The sequence below is a fragment of the Acipenser ruthenus genome, chromosome 13, assembly GCF_902713425.1.
Source record: "Acipenser ruthenus chromosome 13, fAciRut3.2 maternal haplotype, whole genome shotgun sequence".
NCBI lineage: Eukaryota > Metazoa > Chordata > Actinopteri > Acipenseriformes > Acipenseridae > Acipenser > Acipenser ruthenus.
This window is the reverse complement of record NC_081201.1, coordinates 23,979,623-24,007,583: the sequence shown is the minus strand read 5'-3', so window position 1 is coordinate 24,007,583 and position 27,961 is coordinate 23,979,623. Positions and strand designations below refer to the sequence as shown.

General features: G+C 36.6%; 2 protein-coding genes across 4 annotated transcripts in view; one reads left to right on the top strand and one right to left on the bottom strand.

The window, feature by feature from the left end:
• Positions 1–24,195, top strand: part of LOC117418232 (myopalladin-like) — a 103,741-nt gene extending 79,546 nt beyond the window's left edge. For 2 of the 3 annotated variants that reach the window (XM_034925929.2, XM_034925927.2), the window contains 12 exons: positions 2,607–3,221; positions 6,746–6,887; positions 9,253–9,357; positions 12,079–12,129; positions 14,990–15,211; positions 15,865–16,014; positions 17,084–17,166; positions 17,973–18,102; positions 18,573–18,780; positions 19,530–19,695; positions 20,387–20,520; positions 22,331–24,195. In XM_034925929.2, coding sequence (XP_034781820.2) covers positions 2,607–3,221; positions 6,746–6,887; positions 9,253–9,357; positions 12,079–12,129; positions 14,990–15,211; positions 15,865–16,014; positions 17,084–17,166; positions 17,973–18,102; positions 18,573–18,780; positions 19,530–19,695; positions 20,387–20,520; positions 22,331–22,506 — 2,182 coding nt within the window. In that variant the 3' untranslated portion in view covers positions 22,507–24,195. The remainder of the gene's footprint in view (positions 1–2,606; positions 3,222–6,745; positions 6,888–9,252; positions 9,358–12,078; positions 12,130–14,989; positions 15,212–15,864; positions 16,015–17,083; positions 17,167–17,972; positions 18,103–18,572; positions 18,781–19,529; positions 19,696–20,386; positions 20,521–22,330) is intronic. The other variant, XM_034925928.2, reaches the window with a different exon arrangement.
• Positions 24,196–24,644: 449 nt separating this feature from the next.
• On the bottom strand, positions 24,645–26,393 carry LOC117418374 (transcription factor ATOH7-like). The gene has a single exon (XM_059035284.1). The coding sequence runs from the start codon at positions 26,114–26,116 to the stop codon at positions 25,670–25,672; it is 447 nt and encodes a 148-aa protein (XP_058891267.1). The 5' UTR covers positions 26,117–26,393; the 3' UTR covers positions 24,645–25,669.
• Positions 26,394–27,961: the final 1,568 nt, after the last annotated feature.

Sequence of the window (27,961 nt, the reverse complement as noted above, 5' to 3'; positions counted from 1 at the left end):
GATTATTACTCAGTTCCTCCTATAAAAATAAAAATAAAAGGCGATTCATTATGTAGCAAATAAAAAGTAATTGTTTAACCCTCAAGTATATAGATGCAACATTTTCCTGAGCCCCTAAGTTTTTCTGAATCTTTCTTTTGATCCATTTAAACTTTATTACACCTGTTTTTTTACTCAGTTTGAAATGCCCAATTAAAATTTTGCAACCCACTTTCCAATCTAGAGGACTAAAGATCAACTGGAAACAGTGGTTCCCACAAGCCAAACATCTATTTTCTTGTGTAACAAATATAACAAAACTACTGAACCCCAGAGGGGAGGAATGGCTAATTTCCTGACCAGTCGGGGTCACTAAAGCACAGTGAGGTGAATTAACCAGTTGCATGGCGCTTCACACCATACGGTAGTGCTTTAACTAGGTGAACTGATGGAAGCCAAGGTCAAAATCAATGTTCTTAGTTAGGTACAAGTAGTACTGTCACTGATCCCCCTATTCTGGAGATGAAAATATTTAGGTTCTTGTTTTTTAATTTATTTTTATTTACTTCAATTTGAAGCATGCAGATACACTTTAGAAGTAAAAGGGGCTGTTACTTCCTGGTACAAAAACAGTTTAGGTGCTGTAAGCTCATGTCAGGCTTCCACCACCAACCCCCCCACCCCCCAAAAAATGTATACAAAAGTCTTGTTTTGTATGCTGGTTTATTATAGCCCATTGCTGTATTTTACATATGGTATGACTCTATGAATAATACCCTTAGACTTGCATTCAATCAATGTACCAAGAGCAAGCAGCAACAAAGTAATCAGACAAACAGAATGGATTTCATGTCTTCAGCACATGCATAGTGAATGAAACTATCAAGTTTAATAAAAATAAACTCACCTGCTCACAGAAGCATCTCATTTAAAGCCAGATATCCAGTCTCTAGGTGCTTATTTTACTAATTTTGGAACCTTGTAGAAAGCACGGTCTTCCTCAAATTACTATCAAGTTGGTTTAGGACGAGAGTCCGTTTCACTTGTTTCACAGCTTATTCCAGGATCACTCTGTTCAGTCGCTCCACTAACATTTTATTTTCTTTGTATACATTGCAATTGTCCAGTTTATCCATTTTGTCAGTAAATACAACTCACATTTAAGTGATGCATGACAGGCATGACAGACTCAACAACTATGTTTATGGTCTAGATGCAACTGGGCCACATAGCATAAAGAACAGGAAATGGTTAAATATTGAACCAGGAGGAAAAAGCTGCAGTTTTCTATAGTGTTTTAGTTGAACAATCTGTAAAAAGCCAAATTAAAGCATAAAACAAGCAATGAACTAAAGACCTTGAACACGAAAAAAGTGCTAATGCTAATAAGAGGTGAGATAATTGTGTTTAAAGCCTTATAACTCCACTATAACTCCCATGTTTTTAACTCAGTCAGCTGTGACAGATAGGGAAGGGTGTAGGAAATGAAATCCAGTGATCCATGACTTTCCCATAAGTGTGAGTAGAAGTTTTAGTGTATCCTTGTGGAAAGACAATCACTTACCCTTTGTTTCAATAAAACCCCCTACATGGACAAAGATTGTCACTATTGCAGATAGACAGAGTGCAGTTCTTCCACTCAGTATGTTATTTAGAGTAATTTCAGATTGGAAAAATGAAAAGCTTTCCACTTCATTAGCTTCAAGTTTTCTTGAGCTGTGCACGCGATTGGTAAAAAGCCACAGTTTATACAAGTTGGCATTATCCATAAGGCATAGGTAGCCGGCTGGAACCAACTGCAGTATTTCCATTATTCAATACATATGCACTGTATGGTGTTGAAGCCTAAAGCCTTTAAGTAAAGGTGGTACAAAACAAACCTACAACAGCACAGCCCCTTACTGTAAACAGACAGTGAATAAATATCAAATTAGACAAGTGCTTAAAACAAAAGTGAATGGGTCACACATCTGTGAATTACTATAGACCCGTGTCAGGCTAGCAGTACTCTGATATTGATACCAGTGCAACAAACTTACAAACATTTTTTGGTAAAACTAGTATAAAACTGACATTGTGGTCGTGTTTTGAATTATTTTTGGACATTATCTTTGACATATTTAAATGAAATGGAGTGTATTATAATAACAACATAACTCATTTGTTTTGTGTTGTAATAACTGGAATGTTTTTTCTAAGTCTTCCAGAGAACTGAGTAGATCAACATATGTATTTTCTCATTCATGGCTTTTGTGCCTGCAGTGTTCTGCAAAGTTTACTTTAGGTCAGTTTTTCTCTATGTAATTGTCTGGAAAGAATGTTATATTGCTATGATGATTAATAATTTAAACTTTCAATTGAAGGTCAGGAAAGCGTCTCTATGACTGTGTATTGTCTTTGAACAATGAAAAACAACTAAATAAAGCCTAGCTAAAGCAACTCTTTCACTGTTATTAGACTTTGTGAGGAAACCTAAAACCAACCCTAAAAGAGTTTTTACAGAAAGTTGTTTTTGACTACTGTTCCAAGCAATAGCTTCTGTCGTATGTTTGGTATTATATTGTGTTGTTTGACACTGCTGATAATCCACCCTGATCCTTATGTTTCCTCTTCTGTTTTGTGTGCAGTGACCTCGTCCAGCTCCAGGTTCTTCACAACCAGGTTCTTCTTGAGCAACAGCAAGAGGGGGTCCCCACTCACCAGCCTGAGCCTACATCCCAGTCCACTCCGTCCACAACTGAGCCTCCATACATCATGAACATCCTTAACTCAGGCCATCCCCCCTTCCAGCAGACCCCAGCATCACCCCCCAACAACAACAACCTCCCTCAGACCTTCAACTATGCCAGGCCCAAGCAGTTCATCACTGCCCAGACCCTCTCGCCCACCGAATCCCCTGTGCCCATGCTAAATGCAATGGCCCAGACATCCCAGAGATCAATGAGTGAAGACAATTATGCAGGATCCCCGATAACACCAACATACCCAGGGCAGCTGTTTCAAACCAGGGTCTTGCAGTCACCCACAAGCCCCACTAGATTTGTTAGCTCTCCCCCTCCCACTACCTCGGTCTTCTCTGCTTTTTCTATCCGGCCCCAGTCTCCGGCTGCCTCCCCCACTCCCAGCAGCTCAACACCCAGCCCCATCCAGAACCCAGTGGCTTTCCTCAGCTCTGTGCTTCCATCACTTCCGACGTCTCAACCAACCAACGCAATGGGGCTGCCCAAGAGAGCCCCCTCTGTGTGAGTACTATGCAGGAGGGACTTCAGTATATATTAGATCAAAAGCAGAAAATAATCCATAATTATGAAACACTCAGTAATAGAATAGGCAATAACATTTATTTATTTTTTTCTTTTACTTTTACTAAAAGAAGTCCCTAGCCCAAGCCGCTGGTGATTAAACCATTAGTGACTGTGTCCATGCATGCAATTCAATGCCATTTTGAGCATAGCTAGTCATTTCTGCAGATAACATTTGTATTTAGTCTCATGTTTTTAATGTACAGTTTATTTGAAAGAGAAAGCTAATCTGAATGCCCTCCATCCTAAGCCATAACCAACCTAACTGTCCATCCCCTCAGATCCAGTATTTATGCTATTGTGCCTGAAGAACATCTTTGGTGCCTTAAAGTGGTTGTAGCTCACAAAATACGTTCATGAATCTTATCTGTCATGCAATTCCACTGACTAGATAGGTCTCAAAAACATGATATTGCAAACATGGGAGTCTTGGCGGTCCAGTGGTTAAAGATAGGGGCTTGTTACCAGGAGGTTCAATCCCAGCTCATCCACTGACTGTGTGTGACCCTGAGCAAGTCATTTAACCTCCTTGTGCTCTGTCCTTTGGATGAGATGTAAAACTGAGGTCCTATTGTAAGTGACTATGCAGCAGCAGTTGTGATGCATAGTTCACCCCCTAGTCTCTCTAAGTTGCTTTGGATAAAAGTGTCTCCTAAATTATTAATAATAGATGTATTTTAATTTTAGAACATTCCATCTGGTACTACAGTACAGTGCGTAGCAGAAAGTTCTGAGTGTCTGTTGCACTTGCACTTTCTATGTTATTTACCTCAGCAAGCATCTTAATGGCTGCAAAGCATGTCCATCATTAGCAGCTGCTTGGTTACTGTCAGACAAGAAGGCCCTGAAGTGGTGGGGATAATTTCACTGTCCATGTGAAATGACCAGGAAAGTGAAAGACTATCAGAAAGAAAGACCTGCAAACAGGTATCTTTAACCTAGTGTAGTTCCACATACAGTCTTTAAAAATGTGAGACCTATATAATGAATGAACTTGCATGGCAGGGAACCTGTATGGAATTACTGTGTTAGCTACAATCACTGTAGCAAATAATGTTCATGGAAAATACAGTGGTTATGTTCTGCAGTGACAGCGACTGCTGTAACGGATATTTACTACATAGGTTAGTATATAAATTAATTATAGCATTTCAAAATATTATCTAACTCATCAGTCAATGTAAATACATTCAATTAAAATATAAAAGATTAATATATATATATATATATATATATATATATATATATATATATATATATATATATATATCTTCAACAGAAAATGGTGATGCATTAGTTGGTAAACTTATGGAACGCATTGATGGAAATGTCCAGTGTGATTTTTGACGTGTCTTGTTTTGTGCTGATGTCATGTTCATACCTTCTGTAGATACTGTTTCTGTCAGCACACTGATTGCCCAAACGTTGGCAAAGTACCAGCTAACTTGGGAAAATATGGCTTCGACTTGCACAGATTCTGCTTCGTCATATATGCCAGGGACATTAAACTTAATAAGAAACCAGAACTGCTACGCATTATATTCCACATACTGAGATTCTTTTACTGATGTTTCAATTAACTGATTTTATCCCTATTTTAATATACGTAAAATAAACTCAGAAAAATTACCGGAAACATTTTTTTTAAGATAAAAACCGAAAATGTGGAAAACTAGGTATGAGACATTTGTAGAATTGTATCACTATGTTGAACTTATAAACCAGTACACATTGGTAATCCTTTTCAGTTCCTAGTTTGCAATAACAGTATGTACCCTTGTGCTATTCTGTCACAATGTTGTAGTTTTTAGTCCTGTAATGCCATGTCCTGCCTAATATTTCTGCTAGGGTTTCTTCAGGGTACTACACTGGTAGTATAAAGCCATCCCAGTGCTGCTTTTCAATTGTTTTCCTTGAGGGCTGTCAGCATTGTAAATCATTTTAAATCTTCAATTCATAACATAAAAAACAACTGTGAAACTATAAAGAAAGTTAAGTAGACAAACATTTAAACCTTTACATACAAATGTATTGCTTGATCTGCAAAAGTCACTGCTAGTCAGTTGATACTGGCATGTGGAGTAAGATTCACACATATACATTAAATATGGATACAATTCAAATAAGCAACTTGTTATTTTATTAATGCTGTTATGTGAAAGAGATGTGAAAAGAAAGCTTGTCTGGTTACATTTTAGTGGGACTAACAATTAGAAACAATAGTACACTATGAAGGATTACTTGTAAGATATCTATAAGGATCCAAGATAATACTAAAACTGTAAAATCCTGTTAGCTAAATAGTGTTTTTGACAGACATTTGTATTCACCTAACAGAAGTGCATGTCTAGAAGTCAAATCCCAGAACAAGGTTTTATTCTCTGACACATTTAATTTAAGACCTAGAAACAGAGTGTACTGTGCTTTACTCAGAGTGCAGCAGACTTGCAATGACTCTAATGTGTGTGCGTTTCCAGACTGCTAAATTGACAACTTGGGTGGCTCCACAGATGTTTTTACTTGACATCTGTGGATAAACAAGTTATTTTTCTTTGCCGCTAAAACTTGACTTTCATTTACTAAAAGCATGTAAATACTATATCCCTTCAGGGGTTTATAAGGATCCCTAGTCTTCTTAATTCCTAGTCTTCACAGAGGTTTAGTGCTCTCTTCAAATGCCTGGTTCTCCTCCTTGGATCCTGCTTTAAACTGACTTACTCTGTTATTCTGAATGCACAGACTGAACCTGCAGCTCTTACAATACAGAACAGTACTGCTTACCTCCAGTACAACACATGTGAATTTCAAGAAGACTCTATCACATAAGATAATACCTTCTTAGGTTTTTAAAAGTGAGGCAGATGGTTGTCTCAAGTACAATTAACAGGTCCCCTAGTTATCGTTTAAGTATTAAACAGTTTCTGAATTGTGACAAGTGCTGTGAACTTTCCTTTTTAAGGTCCTGGATTTTAATAAAAAGTCTAGTACTGCTTCTGCTCAATCAGTCAGCGAGAGACTATACTTATGCTTTGAATTAAACTAATTTACTATAATAATAATAATAATGTACACCAGTTGGACAAAATAGGCTAGACAGCAGATTTGATGGGACTGATGTTAGGTGCTTGGTTGACTAGATGTTTATTCAATTAAATGAGTGGTGAGGAATGATTATTGACTCATGAAGAAAAAATATTTTTAACTATTTAAATATTTAAAACTAAGTTGCAAATGTACATTGGAAAGTCAAGCACTGATAGCCTCTTTTTCTTCTGTTCTTAAGTTGCCCAAAGTTAGAAGCATGGAACAGATGACTGTGTCAGGAGTAATACAATTATTTAGTGAGGGTCAGGATCATTAGTGGATGAGTATAAAAATAGTAAAAGTCCAATGTAGTTTATCAATAACCCCCAAGGATTAGAATCTGAATGCTCAAGTCAACTGCTTTATCCCACCCCCCCTAGAAATCCCCAAGGAATACTGAAAAGGAATCCGAGGTCTCCTCGCTCAGTATCAGATGATGAGATCCGGGACACTAAAGACACCATCCTACACGACTTGGAGAAGAAGCTGCGTTTTAAAGAAGACAACTGGCACAATGGACAGGTAAGGTCTGCGTGCTGGTCTCTTTCTGTCCCTGTCTGAGTGGGCCTTGGCTCTAAAATTGTCTCTTTATTAATGTATATATAACTAGTAGGACATGTTTATATCTGTGTAAACTACCGAAGTTTACAGCCTTATTATTTACAGTTGTCACGTGACCCCTTATAAGATAATAATGTGCCGTATGTAGTTATTAAACACAGACATCTTCGCCAACTTCACCTCAGAAAAGCATCTCAGGAGTTAAAGGAATTATAGTCTTATTAGGTACAGTTGGATGTACATTATTCCTTATAAAATATACAGACTGCAGTTGGTGATTATAGTGGTGCTCCGTTGGCAGGTTCGTCCTTATTGATATTTCACAAGAAATAGTCCCAAAAGCAGTGACTCTATGGGCTATGCAGGAGAATAGACTACAGAAATTAAAGGATCTCTAAGGGATGGTCCTGTATTCCTCTAGTTCAGCTCAAACACCTTGCAGACTCAGTCAGACAGTCTGGCTGCACATGATGCACCCTGATGAAAGTGATAGAGCAGGTGTTTTTTCACATCAAACCCTACTGCGATTGCCCACCCACATATAAACGTTGGCTGATAATGTGTTAAGCATTATGTAGAATATATTCTCAGATCAAGAAGAATCTTGGAACTAAATCCAAACCTCTAACAAATTTGTACTTGTAGGCAACTTTCATGTCTGTGGTTATCTAGATCGCTTTCAAAGTAGCTAGACTTCAAAAGAACCACAAGAATGCTTGTGCTACTCCTACTGAAGTTCCAGAGTTTGTGAGCACACAGGCTTGAATATTCATAACCTGTTACTGCTGCAAGTGAGTACTGCTGCAACTTTAAGATGCACACTGCACACTGTGTTCGACTCACAGGATGATGTGGAAACAAGCCAGTTTCAGGGGGTGAAGCTTTTACCCCTAAGCTACCAATTTCTTTGGCAATTGTAATCATGGTCTGTTTCTGTGCAAAAAGCTAAACTTGGGAGTAAAGTAGTAAACAGAAAATATATCATATTGTAGTTTACCTGTTCAATTCAATTTATCGAAACAGCGGTGGATGTCAACACTGCCACCATTTACAGGAAATGTTAAAATAGGACAAAACCTGCCCTTTTTACTTAGTTTCTCTAATTGCTCAGTATACATAGTACATAAAATAGATTTTTATACTATAAGGAATCAGGTGTTAGGGTTTTAACAATCTTGTATCCTAAGCATTTTAATTTGGTGGGTTCTATTTTAATTATCTAAATAGTGTTGGATTTTAATATCACTGCCGTAATATGTATAAAACATAGTATTTTGCAGACATCATTCCACTGTTTTTACATTGCACCCTACCCACAAAACTTCAAGGACTGTTTTATTTTACAAAAAGTCACTTAGGTTACACAGTGGTTTGACATTCCTTGAAAGTTTGTGACTAGGGCCCATTGTTTTATTATTGAAGTAATTGTAGCTAACCATGCACATCCATTCATTATATAGGTCTCAAATGTGCAGTTTTGAAAGAAACACATGCTATAGCAAGAGTACATTTTATTGTTAAACATGATGGGCCATATTTCAAAGCAATTACAACAGTCTTTAATTAACTACTATTTTTTTAAGGAGAAAAAACACGTTATTGACTTTACAAAACTACTATCAAACACCTAAGCCATGTAATCTAAGGTATCTCAAACAATCTCTAGTTGTTTATTTCTCAGTTTTGTACATTGCCATTGAAATGTTTAAACAAAATTTGAGTTAATTAAAGACTGTAAACGCTATGAAAATATGGCCCGATATCTGGTACTACTCTAGGCCAAGAAATAGTTTGTTTACAAGCCTTTCTTTTAGACTGTTTGTACTTCGTGGATCATTTCACCTGAAGCCCTTCATGGCTTCTTTCCTGTCAAATACCAGTCAGTTTCTTCCTTTACTGACTGACATTCTTTCAGCTGGTAAGGTGCTTCTTTCCCAGAAGACAGAGGTGAAGGTTGAGGTGAAATGATCCAGGAAGTGCAAGTGCAAACAGATGACTGAAGAAAAAGGCATTGTTATCAGACACCACACCAAAACAAGTCTTAGCAGTCACCATTGCAGAAACAAATTATTTATATATATATAATGAAGAACAGATAACCCATTCTGCTTTGGTATTAAGTGGATCATATTTGGGGTGTCACCACACTTGCGAGACATCTTGCTGTGAATAGGAGAGGATTATCTTTTAAAGGACACCAAGTTATTTATTAAGTGTGAGATGGATTAAGGGGCAATAAATACATGATTTACTGTGTTCAATAACACGTATTATTGGAGCTTTAAAAAGTGTCATATAAGAATAATCCTCTACTTTCCTCTGCCAGAGATTGACATATGAGGACAAAATGGCTCGCAGACTTCTTGGTCCACAAAGCCATGCTGCCCCAGTCTTCAATTATGATGTTGTGGAGGAGTGTTCACGGTCCCAGGTACTGTATAGCTAACTTATCTGAGCTGCTTCTCTGTTGTCTCAACCTTTTAATTTGTTTTAATAATGTACTGTATATGTTACCTGCCATTTGAAATGTTATTAAGGATGTCTTGGGCTGTTTATCACAGTCTTTATTCAAAATGTAATTTGGAACACTGAAAGAGAAATAAACTTGTTTGGGTTGCAAAACTAGAAAACCAATAGTCAATGTAAGGACTTACATGTGTGCCTACTACTGCTTAACCTGCTTTATAACCCTTTCACAATAAGACCTTGAAAGGAACTCTTTATCTAACATTTGTATAATTTTTGACTTTTTGAATTCCAAATTGAAATTTGTATAGCACTTTGAAAATGCTATCAGCTTGCATTAGTCAAAATCTCTGTAAAAAAAAACACATTAATAAGGGAATTTGTCAAACAAAAATGTCTGTGGTACTGAAATGTCCAGTAACTATTAATACACATAATACTACAAATGCAACGAGAATAAGCTGCCAGAAATGTGTGTTTACGTGTGTATTAGTGATACAGACAACATGCAGTTACTGTACAGTTAAAAACATACATCCCCTTCTAAGTACTACTTTTTGATAACTCAAACCTGTGTACTGACATTTAAATTCAATGTCCAGCTCAAAACGCTCTTTCATCCCTCAAGCTTGTACTGTGTATTGACCGCCTATTATTTACATTGGCAATTCATAATGAATACCTGAATCGATCAGTGACATTGCATTGTCTACAAATGAACACCAATGAGAACTTGAAAAGAATACTGCAGCCTCAACAATACACTAACAGTAAGCTGACGGTAGTAATATATTTACTCTCTCTCTCTTTGGTGAAATGCATATTGCACATTTAAGAAAAACATTTGGTGGAAATCCGTCCATCAGTCATCATGAGAAAGATAACATGCCTCCATGTGAAAAGTGCCTTGAAATACAGCTAGGAGTGCTCAGTAAAACCAGACAAGTTAGCCTGAGCGAAGATACAGTAAGTTTAACCCCATGGCTCAGAATTGCAGTGCTCTGTGGAAAAGACCTGAAAATATTAGGCAATTGATACACACCAAAATGCATTCAACCCAAAGTGGCCAGTATAGTGTAGTTAGGTTCAGTTGTGTACAATATAAAACAAGTAGTATAATTGGTTACAGCCCCTTGTAGCCTTGTTGCCACATGTAACATTTTTTAGGCCAATAATGAAACTTGCCTTCTAAATAGCTTGACACATTGATCAATTGACACAAATTAGTGACCTTTTACAGAAGTGTGCCATCTAAACAGTTTTCCCAATCTTGTTTATCTTATTCAATTCATCGTAGCTCTCTGAAAAATTGTTGCTGCCACTGAATATGTTTACAATGTATTGAGTTTCAGTCAGGACAATCTTACATTAAATAACCACTTGTATTATAATACAACATCTTACAGATTTCCAAAAACATTGAACCCAGACAATGGGTGAATACAAATAAAAATAAAAATAGTTGGAGCACAGCCTCATACCTTGGAGCATCCTGGTGCCGCCTGCTAAAAAACAAACAATAAAATAATAAATCTATGCAAGGTGTTCATCCCAGTGAACAAAAATGATTAGGCAGAGGAGCATCATATACTCCCCCCTCAGGACAAGGCTGGGAGTGAGCTGGTGGTGGTTGGGGAGTGAGCTGGTGGTGGTTGGGGAGGAGGTGGCAATTCAAAAGCATGGCAAGACTGAGTTTGCGAAACTGGTATGTATATATATACAACTTATAGGTTAATTGGAACGTGCTTGTAATAGACTTGTAGATTAACCAGTGAATGTACCAGGCCTGAAACCTCACGATCTTTCTATTCGTGCAGAAAAGTTTGAAAAATATGATTGCAGTATGTTTATACCAGTTTATTATTCTGAAGAAACACTAGCATTATCAGAGCCCAGAATTCTCAGCAATGGAGTTACAATGGATTTGGAAGAAATATTGTACAATGGTCTGGTTACAGTAGACACTGGTACTGATATGGTACCATGGTACTGTATTACCAGTGTGTATTGGTTCTAATAATTTGATACTATTGCTATGGTGCAGTGTGTTAAGATGTGAAAACGTTACTGCTGTGGTACCATCTACTGTAGCTGCCCTTGTATATTGCCATTTACTGTAAGGCCAACGGATAATATAACTAAAATTCACCATTTTGTCTGAAATGGAAAACTTGTATTAAATACAGTGCCTGGCCAGTATTAGGACGTTTGGTTTGGCATCACCCTGATGTGGGGCGTGTTCTCCTAGTATACCCTGGACCCCTTGATGACTCGGAAAGGTCATACGAATGCTGTAGCTTATCACAAGACACCTTCCAGCACCTTGTGGAGTCTATGCTAGGTTGTGTCAAGGCTGTGATTGGGGGAACAACTCTATATATGGTACAGGTCCAACTAAAGTGGCCAAGCAGTGATATTATATTAATCTAGACACCCTGATATAAACATTTTCCGTTGTAGGTTATAGTGAAATACCTTGACAAACCTTTACATGTTTTTAGAATATTATTAGCAGAAAACAAGTGACATCTGTTTTGAAAGCATATGTATTCATTCAGCTTGTATTGTATTAACACATTTCCATAAAATAATTATCAGAAGACATGTATTTAAGAAAAAATAAATAAAATTGAAACTACTTTAGAATTTTATAATCATATCATGTTTTATCATTTTACCCCTGCAGGACTTTAAGCATATGATAGAATCAGCCCGCAACTCGCTTGGTAAACAGCAGGTTAAGTCCTAACCCTGATTATTATTTGAATCTTTCCTCATCGTTGAAGCCCTGACTCCTCTTTATCTCTGAATGTAGCATGGGGGTACATTGTAGCTGACTGCATGGACAACACACTCTACTCTGGATACAGTCTGTCACAATTTAGTATGCAATTTACTGAGATCTGGAATTTGTTGTTGGTGTTTTTTTGTTTTTCTTTTAATGGCACTACAGCCCTCCTTCTCCTGTATTTCAGCCTTTGGACAAATAAGTCCTGCATGCTGTTTACCATTCATTAGTCCTCTGCTTGCTTTAGCTTATCTTAGTTCCTGAAATGACTGCTATATTCATTGTTGCATACAATATATCATCATGTGTACGTCACAATTCATTTATTTGATAGAACTTCACAGGAAATTCTGAGCTTGTTAATACTCCACTCTATGATTTAATGTTTGGGATACTGTATTTTACATTTTATATTAAACAGGCAAAACCAGGAATTATTAAAGCCTTAGATTGAGACCTGCCATCCAGTTTGTGCTGTTGCCCAAACAATGGTTTATCATCAAGCAGGCAGTACCAGTACCCTCTGATGCCACCTCACAATAAACACAATAGCAGCAGTTACAGCATCACAGATTTCTCTTCATAACAGGTACTGATACTGATTTCACCTTTAAGCCTAAAGTCATGTCATTATTTATTCACTAAAAAGTAATTAATAAGCGGAATTATCAGTAGTTTCTTGGTTTCTCTGTAATGACAGCTAATAGTAATTAGGTTAGGATTAGGATTGATGCCATGGTTATGATTATATAAACAATACAATGTTACTCACGATAGTTTGTTTAGATACAGTGTTACCCATGCATATTTAATTTAAAGCAGCTGTTCTTAAGTCTCATTCATGGTGGTACAGATTTTTGTTTATAAAACAATCTTAACCTCACTTGAAGATACCCCCATCTACATTTCTGTAATTATGTTTATTATCCTATAGTATGTGCCTGTGTGATTAACTATTGTTGTTTTTGCTTGATCATTTTTTGACATACTTACTAACTATTCCAGCAAAATTGTTTTTGAAAAGACTCCTCAAGCTGATTGGAGGAAGTGAGGTGGGGAAGAATAATAGTGTAGCATATGATTCATATGTGGGTCTATATGCACAGCATTAATCAGTCTTGAGGAGTCTTTTCAGAGACAATATTTCCTGCAAATGTAATATAACAAAAAATGCTGTTCCAGAATATATACAGTATATATATAGATGATATAAAACACATCCTTTTAATCTGAATAATGACCACATATGTTTAAAAGTCTAAATGGCTGGCGTAGAAAGGAAAGGTTTTTAAATAAATATTTAGATCCTCCTTAAAACAGAAACATCAATTGTTTACAGCCACCAGTTATCTCGCCGCATTAGTTATCTGGGCAGTTATTTAAAAATAGATTCTCCACCAACTGGTACATTTTTTTAAAGACACTTTTCCACATACTGTAATCTCTAATGATAGACGCCCACCTTCAAAAATGCATCATAAGAAAGGAATTATGAAACAAATTCAGGGCCATCCAAAAATAACGATCTGCTTACAGACAATGGAAATTCACAAAACTATGCACTTATAAACTTCCCCTGCAGTCAGACTACAGCATTGCCAGTTTAGAAAAGAGAGTCCAGCTAACTGTTTAAAGTAAACCATGCATTACTAGCTATAAACAGAACCGCTTGGCAAGCCTCACTGTACTATACACAGGGCAATGATGACACTACACTAGCTAATACAATAATTTCATAAATCAAACTATTTGTGCCCTTACATTTCTTAAAGAGTTCTCAAATTATTAGTTGTGAAGGAAACACATGCTGTAGTAAATGTCCTTTACTGGTTTATAAATGGTATCCAGATATGTGTAAGATCAAAGCATTTTTCAGCTTTTTTGTTTTTGTTTGCCACTCCTTACCAAGAAAGGTCACTTATTTCTTAAACTAGTCAAATACCATGTTTCATACCACTAACCCCAAGAACCTAACTCCAGTAAGCACATGTTTCAGTTTGGTGTCAGTGATGGAGTTATTTGTTATTCACTCAATAGATTTGAATTTTCTATTCACCTAACCTTTCATGCATACTGTGACTATTTGGTGTTTTTTACTCTTTTTTTCCTGGATAAAAAGGATAATAGTGATATGTGTAAATCCAGGACACAGCTGCAATTCATATTTCTAACTGCAAACAGAACAACCAAGGGGAATACACACACAAACAAAAATGTGGTTATACGTGTTTGTCACAAAGAAAGTAGTAGCTCTGCAGTGTATCCATGATGTAAAGAGTTAAAATGTATATCATTTTATTATACTGGGCCCTGTTCACAAAATCCTAAGGACTGTTTTGTTAAGGGCAGTTTTTAAGGAATGTAGTTAATTAAATTGCAGTTCATGAAACCTTTTTCAACTGTTTTAAGGGTTTATCCATGTATTCTAACTCCTAAAGCACATTTTAACCTAATAGAATGTTTATAAAACAAAATTCAGTTCTTAAAAAAGCAGCCTCTAAAATGAGGCCTGCGAACAGGGCCCATTGTCTGAAAACATCCATTGCTTGCGTCTCTTACATCTTTTTTGGTATCCTGAGTTCATTTTTTACATCCAGTGCTGTGTTTGTCATTTTTGTAGATACCTCTATGTGTTCTGTAGTTTAAGCTTGCTGCTAAACATATCTCTAGCTGCTTTTTGCATGCAGTTTCAAGAAGCTCTCTTCCGCTGTGTATTTTGTTTTCAGGGTTTTGTCAAGAGAGTGGTTAAGAAAGCGAGACAGGGTGTAAATGCCTGCTACGTTGTACCAAATCCTCCTTCTTCTTCTAGGAGTACAAGGTGTCCAGCTTTGAACAAAGACTGATGAGTGAGATTGAGTTCCGCCTGGAACGCACACCGGTGGAAGAATCTGATGATGAGATTGAGCATGACGCAATCCCCACGGGCAAGTGCATAGCGCCCATCTTTGAGAAGAAGCTGAAACACTTCCGCGTGATGGAGGGGACTCCGGTTTCATTCACCTGTAAAGTGGTGGGGATACCTGTACCAAAGGTACAAATTTATTGCCTTTTGAAGGCTGTTTCCACTGTAGGTCGGACTGCATTTCCAAGTATCAGGATTTGTGCCTCTCATCTCTCTCCAGGTTTTTTAACTCATGAAATAAGTTCTGGACAAAAAAATAAAACATGTATTTTCATTTTTAAAAATGGTTTTATGGTTTTAAAAAGTGTAAGTGTCTTACTTTTAGGTAGTTTGTGATAAAGTACTTCCTAGTTTATTTCACCTCAGCAATGTCTTTGGGGTTTGCTTTATAGCAAAAAGCAGCTGATTGAAATGCATGTAAACTCAAAGCTTTCTCTAACCTAAGATGGTACCAACTTGATTCAAAATAGTTGCTCAGTAGTTGGCACTGGCTCTTTTATAAAGTTACTTTGGCATTTGGCAGGCAACTATAACTCAATTTTCATTTCAACTATAAAATAAACTTAATTTTGAAGCTACTTACTCATTATCGCTAAATAGGTACATGCCATCCCTAGCATCTCCAACAAGGCAGTGCTGATTGTGAAATGCTTCATACTGCCAAGGTGGGTAGCCAGTACCGGAAAAGGGTACAAAAAAATCATGCCATTATCATTTCATCGTACCTGGAATAAGTCATTTGAATACAGTTATACAAATCTTGTGTTTGATGTCTCTTGTAGGTTTACTGGTTTAAGGACGGCAAACAGATATCAAAGAAAAACACACACTACAAGATGAAAAGAGAAGGGGATGGAACCTGTTTTCTGCACATTGCAGCTACAACTAATGACGATGATGGCAACTACACTATCATGACAGCAAACCCACAGGTACGCACCAAATAAATATACACCTGGAATATATTTCACAACTATACTAGCACTTACAACAAGTGTGCAGTGTCCCTCAATCATAAATCATTTTACAATAACATATTCCTGGATGAATGTTTACTACATTCTTCCATAGCTTCCCTTCAGTGCACTCAGAATCGCCAGAACCCAGCATTGTTGGCTTACCATTGTGTTTACATTATCTAAATTAGATTATACTGTACATAAACTTCCTTGCATGGAATATACAAGCTCTGCTTTAGCTCAGGAAACAACAAAATATATATAAACAGGAAAAAGGGATATCTCCATTGTTGGTGTTTTGTACACTGACAAAATTTTAAAAGAAACACATATAACGCTTTTTAACATTGGCTTGTAAAGTAACATTATTACATATGTAACAGCTCATTTTAAAACAGTTTAGGACACTGTGGCTTTAAAGAACACATTAAGACCCTTTTTTGAAGTTAGGGATTTTTGTACCTTTTTAGGGGATCAGTGGCAGTGGTTGCCTCTACATTGTGTATTGAAAATACTCTTCAATATGAGCATGACAGTGGACCCTGGTCACAGTGGACCATTGAAATACATGCTTGTGTTTGTATATTTAAAATCCTAATCATTTAGTACCAAATATGCAAAATATATAAGCAATACACTTCAGACTTAAAAGTGTATACATGTACAATTACTGTACTGCCACAGTATTTTTCATGATGATATTTGGATTACTGTTCTGGCAATAGTAAATAAATTTGGTATCCACTAGATGGCGCCTCTAACATTCTATTTTACAATTGCCAAACTGAAGAACTGTGTTTAAACTTGAAGTTTGCAATTCAGTTCAATGGGGTTTTAAACCATACTTTTAAGTGCCAGAAGTTTTCATTATGCTGTCTAGTTGATCCAGTCTATATATTCTAGCATACATGTGTTCATTGTTTTGTATTGTATTTGTGATTTCAATTTCCTATATTGACTAATCATTATATTGTTTGCAGATATCCCTTTCTAACACAAGACGCATGTTATTGATTGCATGATGTTCTTGTTGCTGTTTTAGGGGAGAGTTAGCTGTACTGGTCACTTGATTGTTCAGACTGCTCCGATGCGTAGTCGGTTAATGCCAACTATTCAGTCTCAGAGGTAGGTCACATTGAGAGAGGCTTGTCTTTGTTCTAAAACTTCTTTTAAAGGAGTAATCTTAGGTTTTACTCATATATTGGTTTTGGTGATAATTCCATTACTGGCCTTTTCATTATGCAGTTGAACCTTTCAATTAAATATACCTGTGCATGTTCTTCACATGAAAAAATCTGCTACATAATACAACACTATCAACCCTATTTTGACATGAAATAAATGATAAATGTAAAACTATGAATAAATATATAGAGGTGTGTCATGAAAAAACATGACATACAGTATTTATTGAATTGGGGGATGCAGTGATAACCTTTGGGTGAGAAAACTTAAAATATCCTGATCTAAATAAAAAAATGAATCAACGTTTCCTTCCATCTTAAAATATTTTATGTTTTGTGAATATCAGCGTTTTGTAAATTGAGTTGTTTTAAATGGTACACAATATGCTTAGCAGTAGTATTTGCGATGTAGTAGTGTATGTCAGCAAAAAAAACGGATCCTGTCACTTTTCATGACACTGTACCATTATTATTTTATTCTGATACATGAATACCTTTTTAGGGCGTGCAGTGATGATGGCCATCTGTGTTACCCATGTGGGCCATGTTCTCAGATTAAAGTAAAGATCTTTTAAACAAGGCTCAAAAATGTATATTTTATATGAAGGGCATATTGTCAATTACAACTGACATAATCATACTGTAATATCAAAGCCAGGTTGCCTAGTCAAATGTATTTCATTGGCACTATTGGGACTCAAGCAATGTCCTTTATTCCCAACCACTCCTGTGCCATGTTCAATGCAGGGCGCGCTCCCGCGTACAGGAAGTGGATGAAGGAGAGCCCACACAGGAGCGCTTCTTTCGCCCACACTTTCTCCAAGCTCCGGGAGACTTGGTGGCTCATGAAGGCCGGCTCTGCAGACTGGACTGCAAGGTATCCCACTCGGAGACCCTGCTGTTTACAGGACAGTGGAAGAAGCATGATGTAGCGGATTCAATTCACTGTTCTGTGAATTAGCCAGACATGTTAAAAACATTGTTTGTCAAATAAAAGATTGTATTATCCCCCGTCGTCTGGGAATGTATGTTACTGACATGCTTGTTTCTTAATGGGATACTTTATACCATCTACAGTTTTATTACTCAATGTCTTACATTTGTATTACTTTATTTTGTGCATTCTCTATCATTATAATTTTGTTATTATTACCTAAAGAGGTTTGAAAAATAACCACTAGGGGCGGTCAACCCACCTATAAATTCTGCTTTTCCAGTGGTTGAAAAAGGACCGCAGTAAGCCTGGTAAATCTAAGCAGAGCAACTCACAGAGAGCCCCAGTGATTATGAACTCATTTATTCAGTAACATTCTCATTGACCTTTCTGTCTTCCTGTCTGTTGCGTAGGTTAGCGGGTTACCAACTCCAGATCTCTTGTGGCTCATGAATGGAAAGCCAGTCCTTCCAGACAACACTCACAAAATGCTGGTGAGGGAAAACGGAGTTCACTCTCTCCTCATCGACCCGCTCATGCAAAGTGACGCTGGGACTTACACGTGCATTGCAACCAACAAAGCAGGGCAGAACTCCTTTTGCCTGGAATTAACCGTAGTAGGTAAGGCGTTGTCAAAGAGTATGTTATTGCTGGGAAGCGCCGGGGTAAGGTTAGTGCATTGGACTGATGGTCTTACAATGTTGATTTACAGGAATGGTTAATTTATTTAATTAGCATGCAACTCGTATGAAATATCATAGTTATCCTAACTTATGTGTTCTTCTTGTTGTTTTGAATCACTTTGTATATCATTTTCTGCTTCATTCATCATATCCTGGTGACTTTTTAGGCGATGGTGATGACAAGAAGAAGGAGGCATTAGGATAATGGTTTAAATGCATCATATTATTTATATTTTTATCATAATTTCTTTTTCTTACGTACAATATTAATGTTAAAGTATGTTTACCCATAAAAGCAACCTATTACACATGGTTTGAGGATGTTAATTGAAATCCGCTCAAATCAGATTACTTAGCACAATGCCTCAGATGTAAATGCAACATTCGTTGTTTCATAACTAATTATTATTATTATTATTATTTGTTTATTTAGCAGACGCCTTTATCCAAGGCGACTTACAGAGACTAGGGTGTATGAACTATGCATCAGCTGCAGAGTCACTTACAAATACGTCTCACCCGAAAAGTGACTTGCTCAGGGTCACACAATGAGTCAGTGGCTGAGGTGGGATTTGAACCGGGGACCTCCTGGTTACAAGCCCTTTTCTTTAACCACTGGACCACAGTACTTTATATGTGCATTGTTTGTGAAAATCTATCCTTATGTTATGTTTCTTGTGCCAACAGCCAAGGAGGTCAAAAAGGCTCCAGTGTTTCTTGAGAAGCTTCAGAACACAGGGATACCCGAAGGAACGCCTGTGAGGTTAGAGTGCAGGGTTGTGGGGATGCCCCCTCCCAAGATCTTCTGGAAGAAAGACAATGACACTATTTCTAGTGCCAAGGAAAGAATGAGGTAAGCAGTGTCAAGCTGATTGCAGGTCTTCTGTATTAACTGTAAGACTTCAGCATTGTTAGAGACTGCTAATTAGAGCACATGTTTCACCTGCTGTATGCCATCTCTTAATATCGGTACAGTTGATGTCAGTTGTCACCTGCTTTAAAAAACCTACCCAAAGCATCCATTCAAATGCTAAGACATTTCAAAACAGTGACATCACAATTGGGCCACCTATCTCACTTCTCCTTATAAACCTTTTCACTCTTTTCAGTGAAGGTCACAATAAACTTGATAAAAATTGAAAACGAAAACAAATATTTGGATTATATGGCAAAGTAGTATATATTAAGTTATAAGATGGTGTCTCTCTGGATTATATCAACAATTGCAGCAAGTAAACAGACCTCAGTATTCAGCCTTGGTCTGTTATATTTATATTGCATCATGCACAGACAATCGCCGTCCTATAACCCTAAATAAATTAGCTTGACACAGACCATGTGACTTTTTATATTCTGTATTTTATGTTGAATCTCAATAGCCTTAAAGAAACAAACATATTTAACAAATAATGATTCAGTGCTTGTCTCCTCTGTATATTTATTTTCATTGTGTTTTTGTTTTCTTTACACATCATTCCTTTTATGTGAAATAGTTTATTCCATTTTATTTTTCTAACGCTACACATTTATGTTTTTAATCCCAGCATGCACCAGGATGCAACAGGATATGTTTGTCTGCTGATTCAGCCAACCAGGAAAGAGGATGCTGGTTGGTACACTGTATCAGCTAAAAATGAAGCAGGGATAGTATCATGCACAGCCAGGCTAGACATATATGGTAAGAAAATGATAGCTTAGTGTAATTCAGAAATGTCTGCATCAACCATCTAACCACAATGCTTACATTTTCATATAGTTCATACACATTTGTTCTAAGTAAAATTACAATGGGATGGGCAAGGATCACACATTTCCTCTATTCCCATTTGCAGACCAGAAAACTGCGTGTCTGTGTTGCTGTGTTCACATATACACTTTTCTAGACTGCAACATAGTCACATGAACACATTTGAAACTAGAATGATGGTACATTGATTGGCCAAAAAATGTACCTGAAACTGAAGCCTTTTTGCAATATTTAAGTAGAAAAGGTTTGTCTTGTCCAGGGCTGAAGGTAGCTGTGATTTGGACATCTGCAGTTACTTTACTTAGAAAGCTCAATCTGTCAAGCCTGCAAACAGAATTGTGCTTTCTGGTGGACAGTTTCTGCAAATGTTACCATTCTAGCACCTGTGTCAAGGAAGAGTCGGTTGCGCTGGCAATGAGTGCTGTGCTTCTTATGAAGCCACTGGGATCCTTTTGCTTTCCCATGATTGTTGCTGAATAGTTGCATCACACCTCTCATACAGCTTATATAGGTCTGGTGGATCACCAGACACGTTTTTGACCAGTCAAGTGTATATTATCTGAAAAGATTGGTGAAACTAAATATAATATCTGAGTCCCTGTCTACATTAGCATAACTGAGTCCAAGAGTTTGAAACTGGCTTACATGAAACATGGGCCAATGAGATTGGCATATCCAGATTCACCAGTTCAAGACAGAGTAGACCTCAAACTTAAAAAAAATATGCTTAATGTTGATAACAACTTTGTTGAGCTCTTAATCCGCTTTGAAAGCACTAATGTGTACAGTGACTAACTCAACCACGACATACAAATTGAAAAAAAATCAAATAAATGGTTGGCTTTGAGAACTAGGAATCTGAAAAAACGCAATGCCAGTTAACCTCTGTTCAGTGTGCTTACTTATTCCAAAATTGACACCAGTTAACAGTGGCTCTTTGATTGAAACCAATTCTAAGTACCTGGGAATAAGGTGATTTATTTAACTGCATCTATGCACACCATTCTGAGGAAAACAAGGACAACTATTCAATCATGGTGCAAAAGACTATTCTTACAGCAGCTTTAAAAAAGATGTAATAAACAAAAACTGTGGCATGTATGCAGCCTTAGCGCTCAATAATTTCACGCAGTTGTCAGAGTTGTAAACTTTTCAAAAGCTGCTATAAGGGTTGCAGAGCCCTCATTCCAATGTTATCCTTGACTAAGTTCATGAAGACCTTTGTCCACTATGGAAGATAACTAAAGAACTTTAGTGGTCCCTAGTGGAAAACATTCATTAACAAATGTGGGATGGTCCATTTGTTCTGCTTCTCAGGGCACTTGCATGTTACACTTAATGAGTGTATAGGTATATAAAAAAGACATGCCTTTATTTTCAGGACCGTTACACCATTACAAGGACTGCACTTAACATTTTGTTTGACTTGTTGTACTGTAGGTACCGCGGCACAGCTTCTTCTTGCTATCACGGCTCCTTGGACTAACTCCTATCACAGTTGCTGCTTCCCTACGCATTATTGTCCTGTACTTTTAATAGACTGGCCAGTGCAGCTTGACCCTCACTGTTGTCTCCCTGCTGCGTCACCCAATAGCTGACCCTCTCTGGTTTTGTCGCCTCCCCCCCCCCCCTCCCCTCCCCATGCTCTGGAGCTCAGCTTGAAGGAGATTAAGCTTGTGGTTTTGTCTCAATACTAATCTTCCTTCTTTATTACTTTCACACTTTTTTTTGGTAATCACAGCCCAGTGGCACCAACAGATCCCGCAACCAATGAAGAAAGTGCGGTCACCGAGTAGTCGTTATGCTGCCCTCACCGGTCAAGGACTGGACATCTTGTCAGCCTTCCCTTCAGTGGACAGCTGCTCTTCACTGTTCTCACCTTCCCAGGAGGCAACAGTGGAGAGTGAGGAACTGTGAAAAGACCTTTCGGATTTATTCATGTAGGAGAGTCGTTTTGGAACTGTAAAACACAGCAAAGATGAATGCCCAAGAGACACATGGTTTACAAACAGCCTGTTAGAAGTAGTAGTATGCTGATATCTGCTGTGACCATTGCAGGAAATCTGTAGTAAAAATTGTGAGCACAGTTTTCTAGCCTTATGACATGTAGTTCTATCCACGCAAAAAAGTGCAGTGGCTTCATTTGTAATGCACAGACTTGGCAGTTTTCTTCTTAAAAATAAGTTCTGTTGTAAGAAGGAAGATTGATATCATAAAATATTAGCGTCCTCTTGAACCATATGGCTTTTGCTTATCATACGTCACAATCTTCTATTGTGTATTTTAATTGTTTTGATAATGCTTTATAATGACCTGGTAATAAAACAAACACACTGTTTGAAATTAATTTGCCTCACAAAAATTGTCTGCAATTCCTATCAACAATATACAAAAGAGGCACTTTTTTTTTTTTAAATTTATAAAGCAGTGTATGTAGGGATCTTATTTTATGGAGCGACATCTTGCAGTATACTTTTGTGTTGCGTATGATGTAGCTGATTTGTCTGTCAAATACATTTTGTTATATATTATCAATAAAGGATTTTCTGGTTAATGTTGGGCTGTTACCTGTGTTTGTAGGTATGTTTGAATGTGGTTGGAAGATAAGTTGGGATGACATTTTAAATAGGTTGGTTTCAGTGATTGGGGTCAGTCAGTTTTCATTTTGTATTTGATTTTGTTTAGCAATGACTTTGTAAGTTCAAGTGGTGGCACTGGTGTATTTGGAAGAGATGAGAACCATGGAGTGCATTATAGGCAGTTAAATGTGGCCCAGGGATATTCTTAAATGTGTTTAAATGCTCACTCATATGCATAGTAACTGAATAATCATTATTTTTGCTATAGTAAGGTTGAATTAAAAAAAAAAAAAAAAAAAAAAAATGGGAAGGCTTGATGTAAATACATGTTATTTTAGTTTTTTAAAAGATATTTAGCGATAATTTCCTGAAAACTTGATTCTATATAAAAAAACAAAAAGTGGCTTATTGATTTTTGAATGTTCCCATATTTGACCTGCTGTCATTTTGACCTCTTCGCATTTTGATTGGGTAATAACTTTTAAGATTGTGAGAATACATACTTATGTGCACATAGTAAATTGGCCTCTATCTGTGCACTCACATATTCTGCCATTTTTGAGGTCTTGGCTATCTTTTGAAGCAGAGGTGAATAATATTGCTTTGATTCCCAATGTTGGTCATTATGAAACTGTAGAAATTATTGAACTATTGAAATTACTGAACTTATGCCTTAGAAATGGATACAATATTATTTAAAGGCCTGGGAGATTAAAACCTATGTATACAGTTTTAATCATGGTTACTATATTAAGGTACACTCTAATTATTATCTTATGAAAATAATACATTTTGCTTAAAATATAAAATGATCAAGATGTTTGTTACAACATTGACCGTTTTTTGGAAGTGCTTTTTGGAGTTTACAGTTCCTAGTTGCTACGTATACAGTACATGTGCTTTGGTATACAATAGGATGAATGTTTGGTTTTGAAGCAAATGTTTGTTATGGAAAATTGCACCAGTCGTAAGAAAATGATGGACTGTTTTATTTTTCTGTGAATAAAGTTATATTTATTCCAACAAACAGGTGGTGTTGCCTTTCCTTACTTTTGCTGTAATCTATAGAGATGTGCAAGAAGCCAAAAGTGCTGTTCGGGTTTTATTTAAAGTAAGCAAAAGTGTTATTGATTGAGAAAATGTATGACGTTTCTTTTATGAACAAGCAAGGTTATTTTTAACACTTTACAGGTTAAAATGGGTTGGGAGGAGACACCATTAAATAAAGGTAGAACTTGCAAGACAATGTGTATATTTTAGTAGTATGAACTAGTAGGTTTAATACATGTTGATTTATATGCAATCTACATGATTTGTGAAGAGTTAAACTGATCTATAGTAAAAGCATTACAGTGTACTGTAAAAATCTATCATCACAAGCATAATAGGAACCAATATTGTAATCTGTTTTTCATATGTTTAAACACAAACTCAAAGAAACAAAATATATTGCAAAGCATTTTTTATTAGGTAAGATTCTGTACAGATAACATAAAAAGTAGCCTATGTTATACAACTGATCTATGAACTCTTACAACCCTCTTTAGCTTTCCTGTATCACTACTTAAAGCAACAAATCATTTACACAGTAAAAATAGCAACTTTTAAGCAACACCATCTGAAAATATCAAAAGAAAAAATACAAAATTTGCAACTGTTAACAAACTTATAAAGTTTAAGGTATATTGAGAATCAAATGCACATACATTTTGAAACGAATGTTTCTGTACAAAATACTACTGGTAATCAAAGGGACTGAACAAAATTGACTGCTTGTATTTTGTATTTATTTTGTGGTCTTGCAATGTGTCCGCTTTACTTTTAGGTTGTGGGTCAATTACCAGAAAATCAATTAACCAAACTGCTTACACTCACACACCCAATAGCCCGGTGGCTGACATTCTACTATTCTTTTTTTTTCTATACATACAGTATTTACATAATAGTGGTATGTCTAAATATATAATCTACCTTTATATTAAATATAACTAGTACATTTTTTTCTTAATTCTTTTCCTTAATAGTAATTTTATGGATAACATACCATAATATATGACTACGCCCTGCCTCAAAACGGTCTTACAAAATCAATGTACATCACAACTGTATATCTTTGACATCATTTCATTAACTCAAGAACAATGCATTTGGAAGCCTAAAACACACAAACAGGTGATATAGCAACTTGCAGATAATGGACATTGGTGCGCAGATATTGTTAAATAAACAGATTCCAGCCTTTAAAAATAAAATATACAAAGTATAAAAGTGACCAAAAGGTAACATTAAATTATATTTTGGAAAAAGACCATAACTTGGCCCAAAACAAAGAGATAAATCCAAAACGACTTAAACAAAACAGAATACAAATGTATTTACCGACGTCTGCAATACATCCAGTGATTGATTTCAGTTGCTCGCACACGTTTGTTGACATTCAGTGGTTTGCAAAGTCTCAGCCGCGTTCTTCCCTGCATTCCGTTTGGAAACACTGCTAGTGTTTAATTAACAATCTGGTAGCTTTCATGCTGGTAAGGAAGGATGGCCTGGGTGTAGTTCTCGTATCTCATCGGGGACCCCTGCCCCAGGAAGGAATGGTAGTTCTCCTGCTGGAAATGCTCAATCTGCTGGTTAAGCCATTCCCTCTGTGAGCTGCTCCCGCAGCGCTCTGCGTCCGTTAGGATGCTGTTCAGGGCCATGATGTAGCTGAGGGCCATCTGCAGGGTCTCGTACTTGGATAGCTTCTTGTCCTGCCCCCACTGAGGCACCACCTTGCGCAGCCTGTCGAAAGCGGTGTTCAGACCCTGCATCCTCTTTCTCTCCCGGGCATTGGCCGCCATTCTCCTCCTGGAAGCATTCTCTGTCTTCTCTAAGACAGGCGTTCCCTTGGAATCAGACTTGGAGCCGGAATCAGCGCAGCTGGACTGGCAGGATTTCATGTTTAACATTGAAGTTATTTCAAAAGTGGATCAAGAAGGCCAATTGAACACACTGCTTTTTAATTGCTGTAATAAATGTGTCAACGGTCTGTATTATTACCTATGTTATTATTTATTACCTACAGTTTGTGAGTTTAGAAATGACCACTGTCTCTTCTAGATTAGCTTTGTGGTGATGTCCTTCAGCAGTTGGTTAATATTCTTCATGTCAGGCGTGTTTCCTACAGTAAGTGCTTGGCCACATCAGAATTGCACTGGGATGCAGTCTCCAACTGTCTTCTTTCAGTAGCTGTGCTCTTTCAGTGGTGTGAGGAAAGGGGAGCTTTTTATAGTGCAGGATCTGGAGATGAACAGGTGGCAGCAGGTGGAGAGGCTTCCCTCAGACACTCTCCCCCTCCCCAGCCCCCCCAACCCAATCCAATCCAAGCCAAGCAACCCGCATTGCACCCCGAGAAGCAGTTTTAGGCAGATGAAAGCTGTGTTTCCAACTCTGACAACACACCATCTGGACCAATGCTTGGTCCCTGAAAAACTCCTCACAAACACACAGTCAACAAAACCTCTAACTGATAATCCTTAATACTGTGAACAAAAAATCTTTTTTCTTTTTTTCCATAACACAGAATTTCACTGCACTTCAGACAAATTGACACACATTATGTAAATTCCTGTAAAGTGGATTTCATTTATGCTAATCTGATTAAAGATTTCTCCTTAAAGAATGTTCAGTTGTGTTAAGATATGTATGAACAGGTGTTTAATTTTGTTACTGAAGCTGAAAGAGAAACTGTGCTGCAAGGTAACAGTATGGTATGGTATGGTATGGTATGGTATGGTATGGTATGGTTCAATAAAGTTCCTTTATCATGGTTGGCCTAATCTTTTTTTTTTTTTAATTGTGCTATGCATTTTTAGGTTCACTCCACTTATTTATTGGTTGTGTTTTTATGTATTGTCATTTTAAAAAATGTCAATAAAAAGATATAAACGATGTAGAAACTATGTTTCTAGTCTATAAACTAGAGAAAGCAACCATTAGCAACAAATAACAATATTAACAATGAATAGTATTGGTAAACAATTCCATAAAATAAACTGAGAATTGTTATTAAATGTTGAAATAAAAAATAAGAAATTGTTATTTTCCTGCTAAAACTAGAATTAAAGAACTATTTATATTTTATATATATATATATATATATATATATATATATATATATATATATATATATATATACAACAAAAATGAACAAGATCAAAATATCTAACTGAAAAATTGGACTGCTAGGACAAGTAGTTCTATTAGAAATGTATATATATATATATATATATATATATATATATATGTGTGTGTGTGTGTGTGTGTGTGTGTGTGTAAAGTTCAAATAGGACTACTTGTCCTAGCAGTCACATTTATATATATATATATATATATATATATATATATATATATATATATATATATATATATATATATATATATATATGTGTGTGTGTGTGTGTGTGTGTGTGTGTAAAGTTCAAATAGGACTGATATGGTTCATTTTTAACCTTTTGTTCCCATTTTGTTCTCCAATTAACAATTAGCTCAGTTTTCCAATAGTTTCCAATATTATTTTTTTGTTGTTGTTAAACACAGTTCCACCAATCAATGGATACAAACAACAGATTATTCACCCTTTAAGCAAGGAACAATTGAATGAAGTTGAATCTATGATAACAACTGAACTTCACGGTACTCTGATGAGACAGATGTCAAATGCAGATCAAGCTCCCTACAATTAATTCACGGCCAGTATTCACAGGGGCAGGGCAATCTGAAATGCATGCAATTGCTTTTAACAGGGTCGTTAT

Coding starts and splice junctions, on each gene's coding strand:
- LOC117418374 (XM_059035284.1), bottom strand. CDS start 26,116: ATGTTAAACATGAAATCCTGCCAGTCCAGCTGCGCTGATTCCGGCTCC.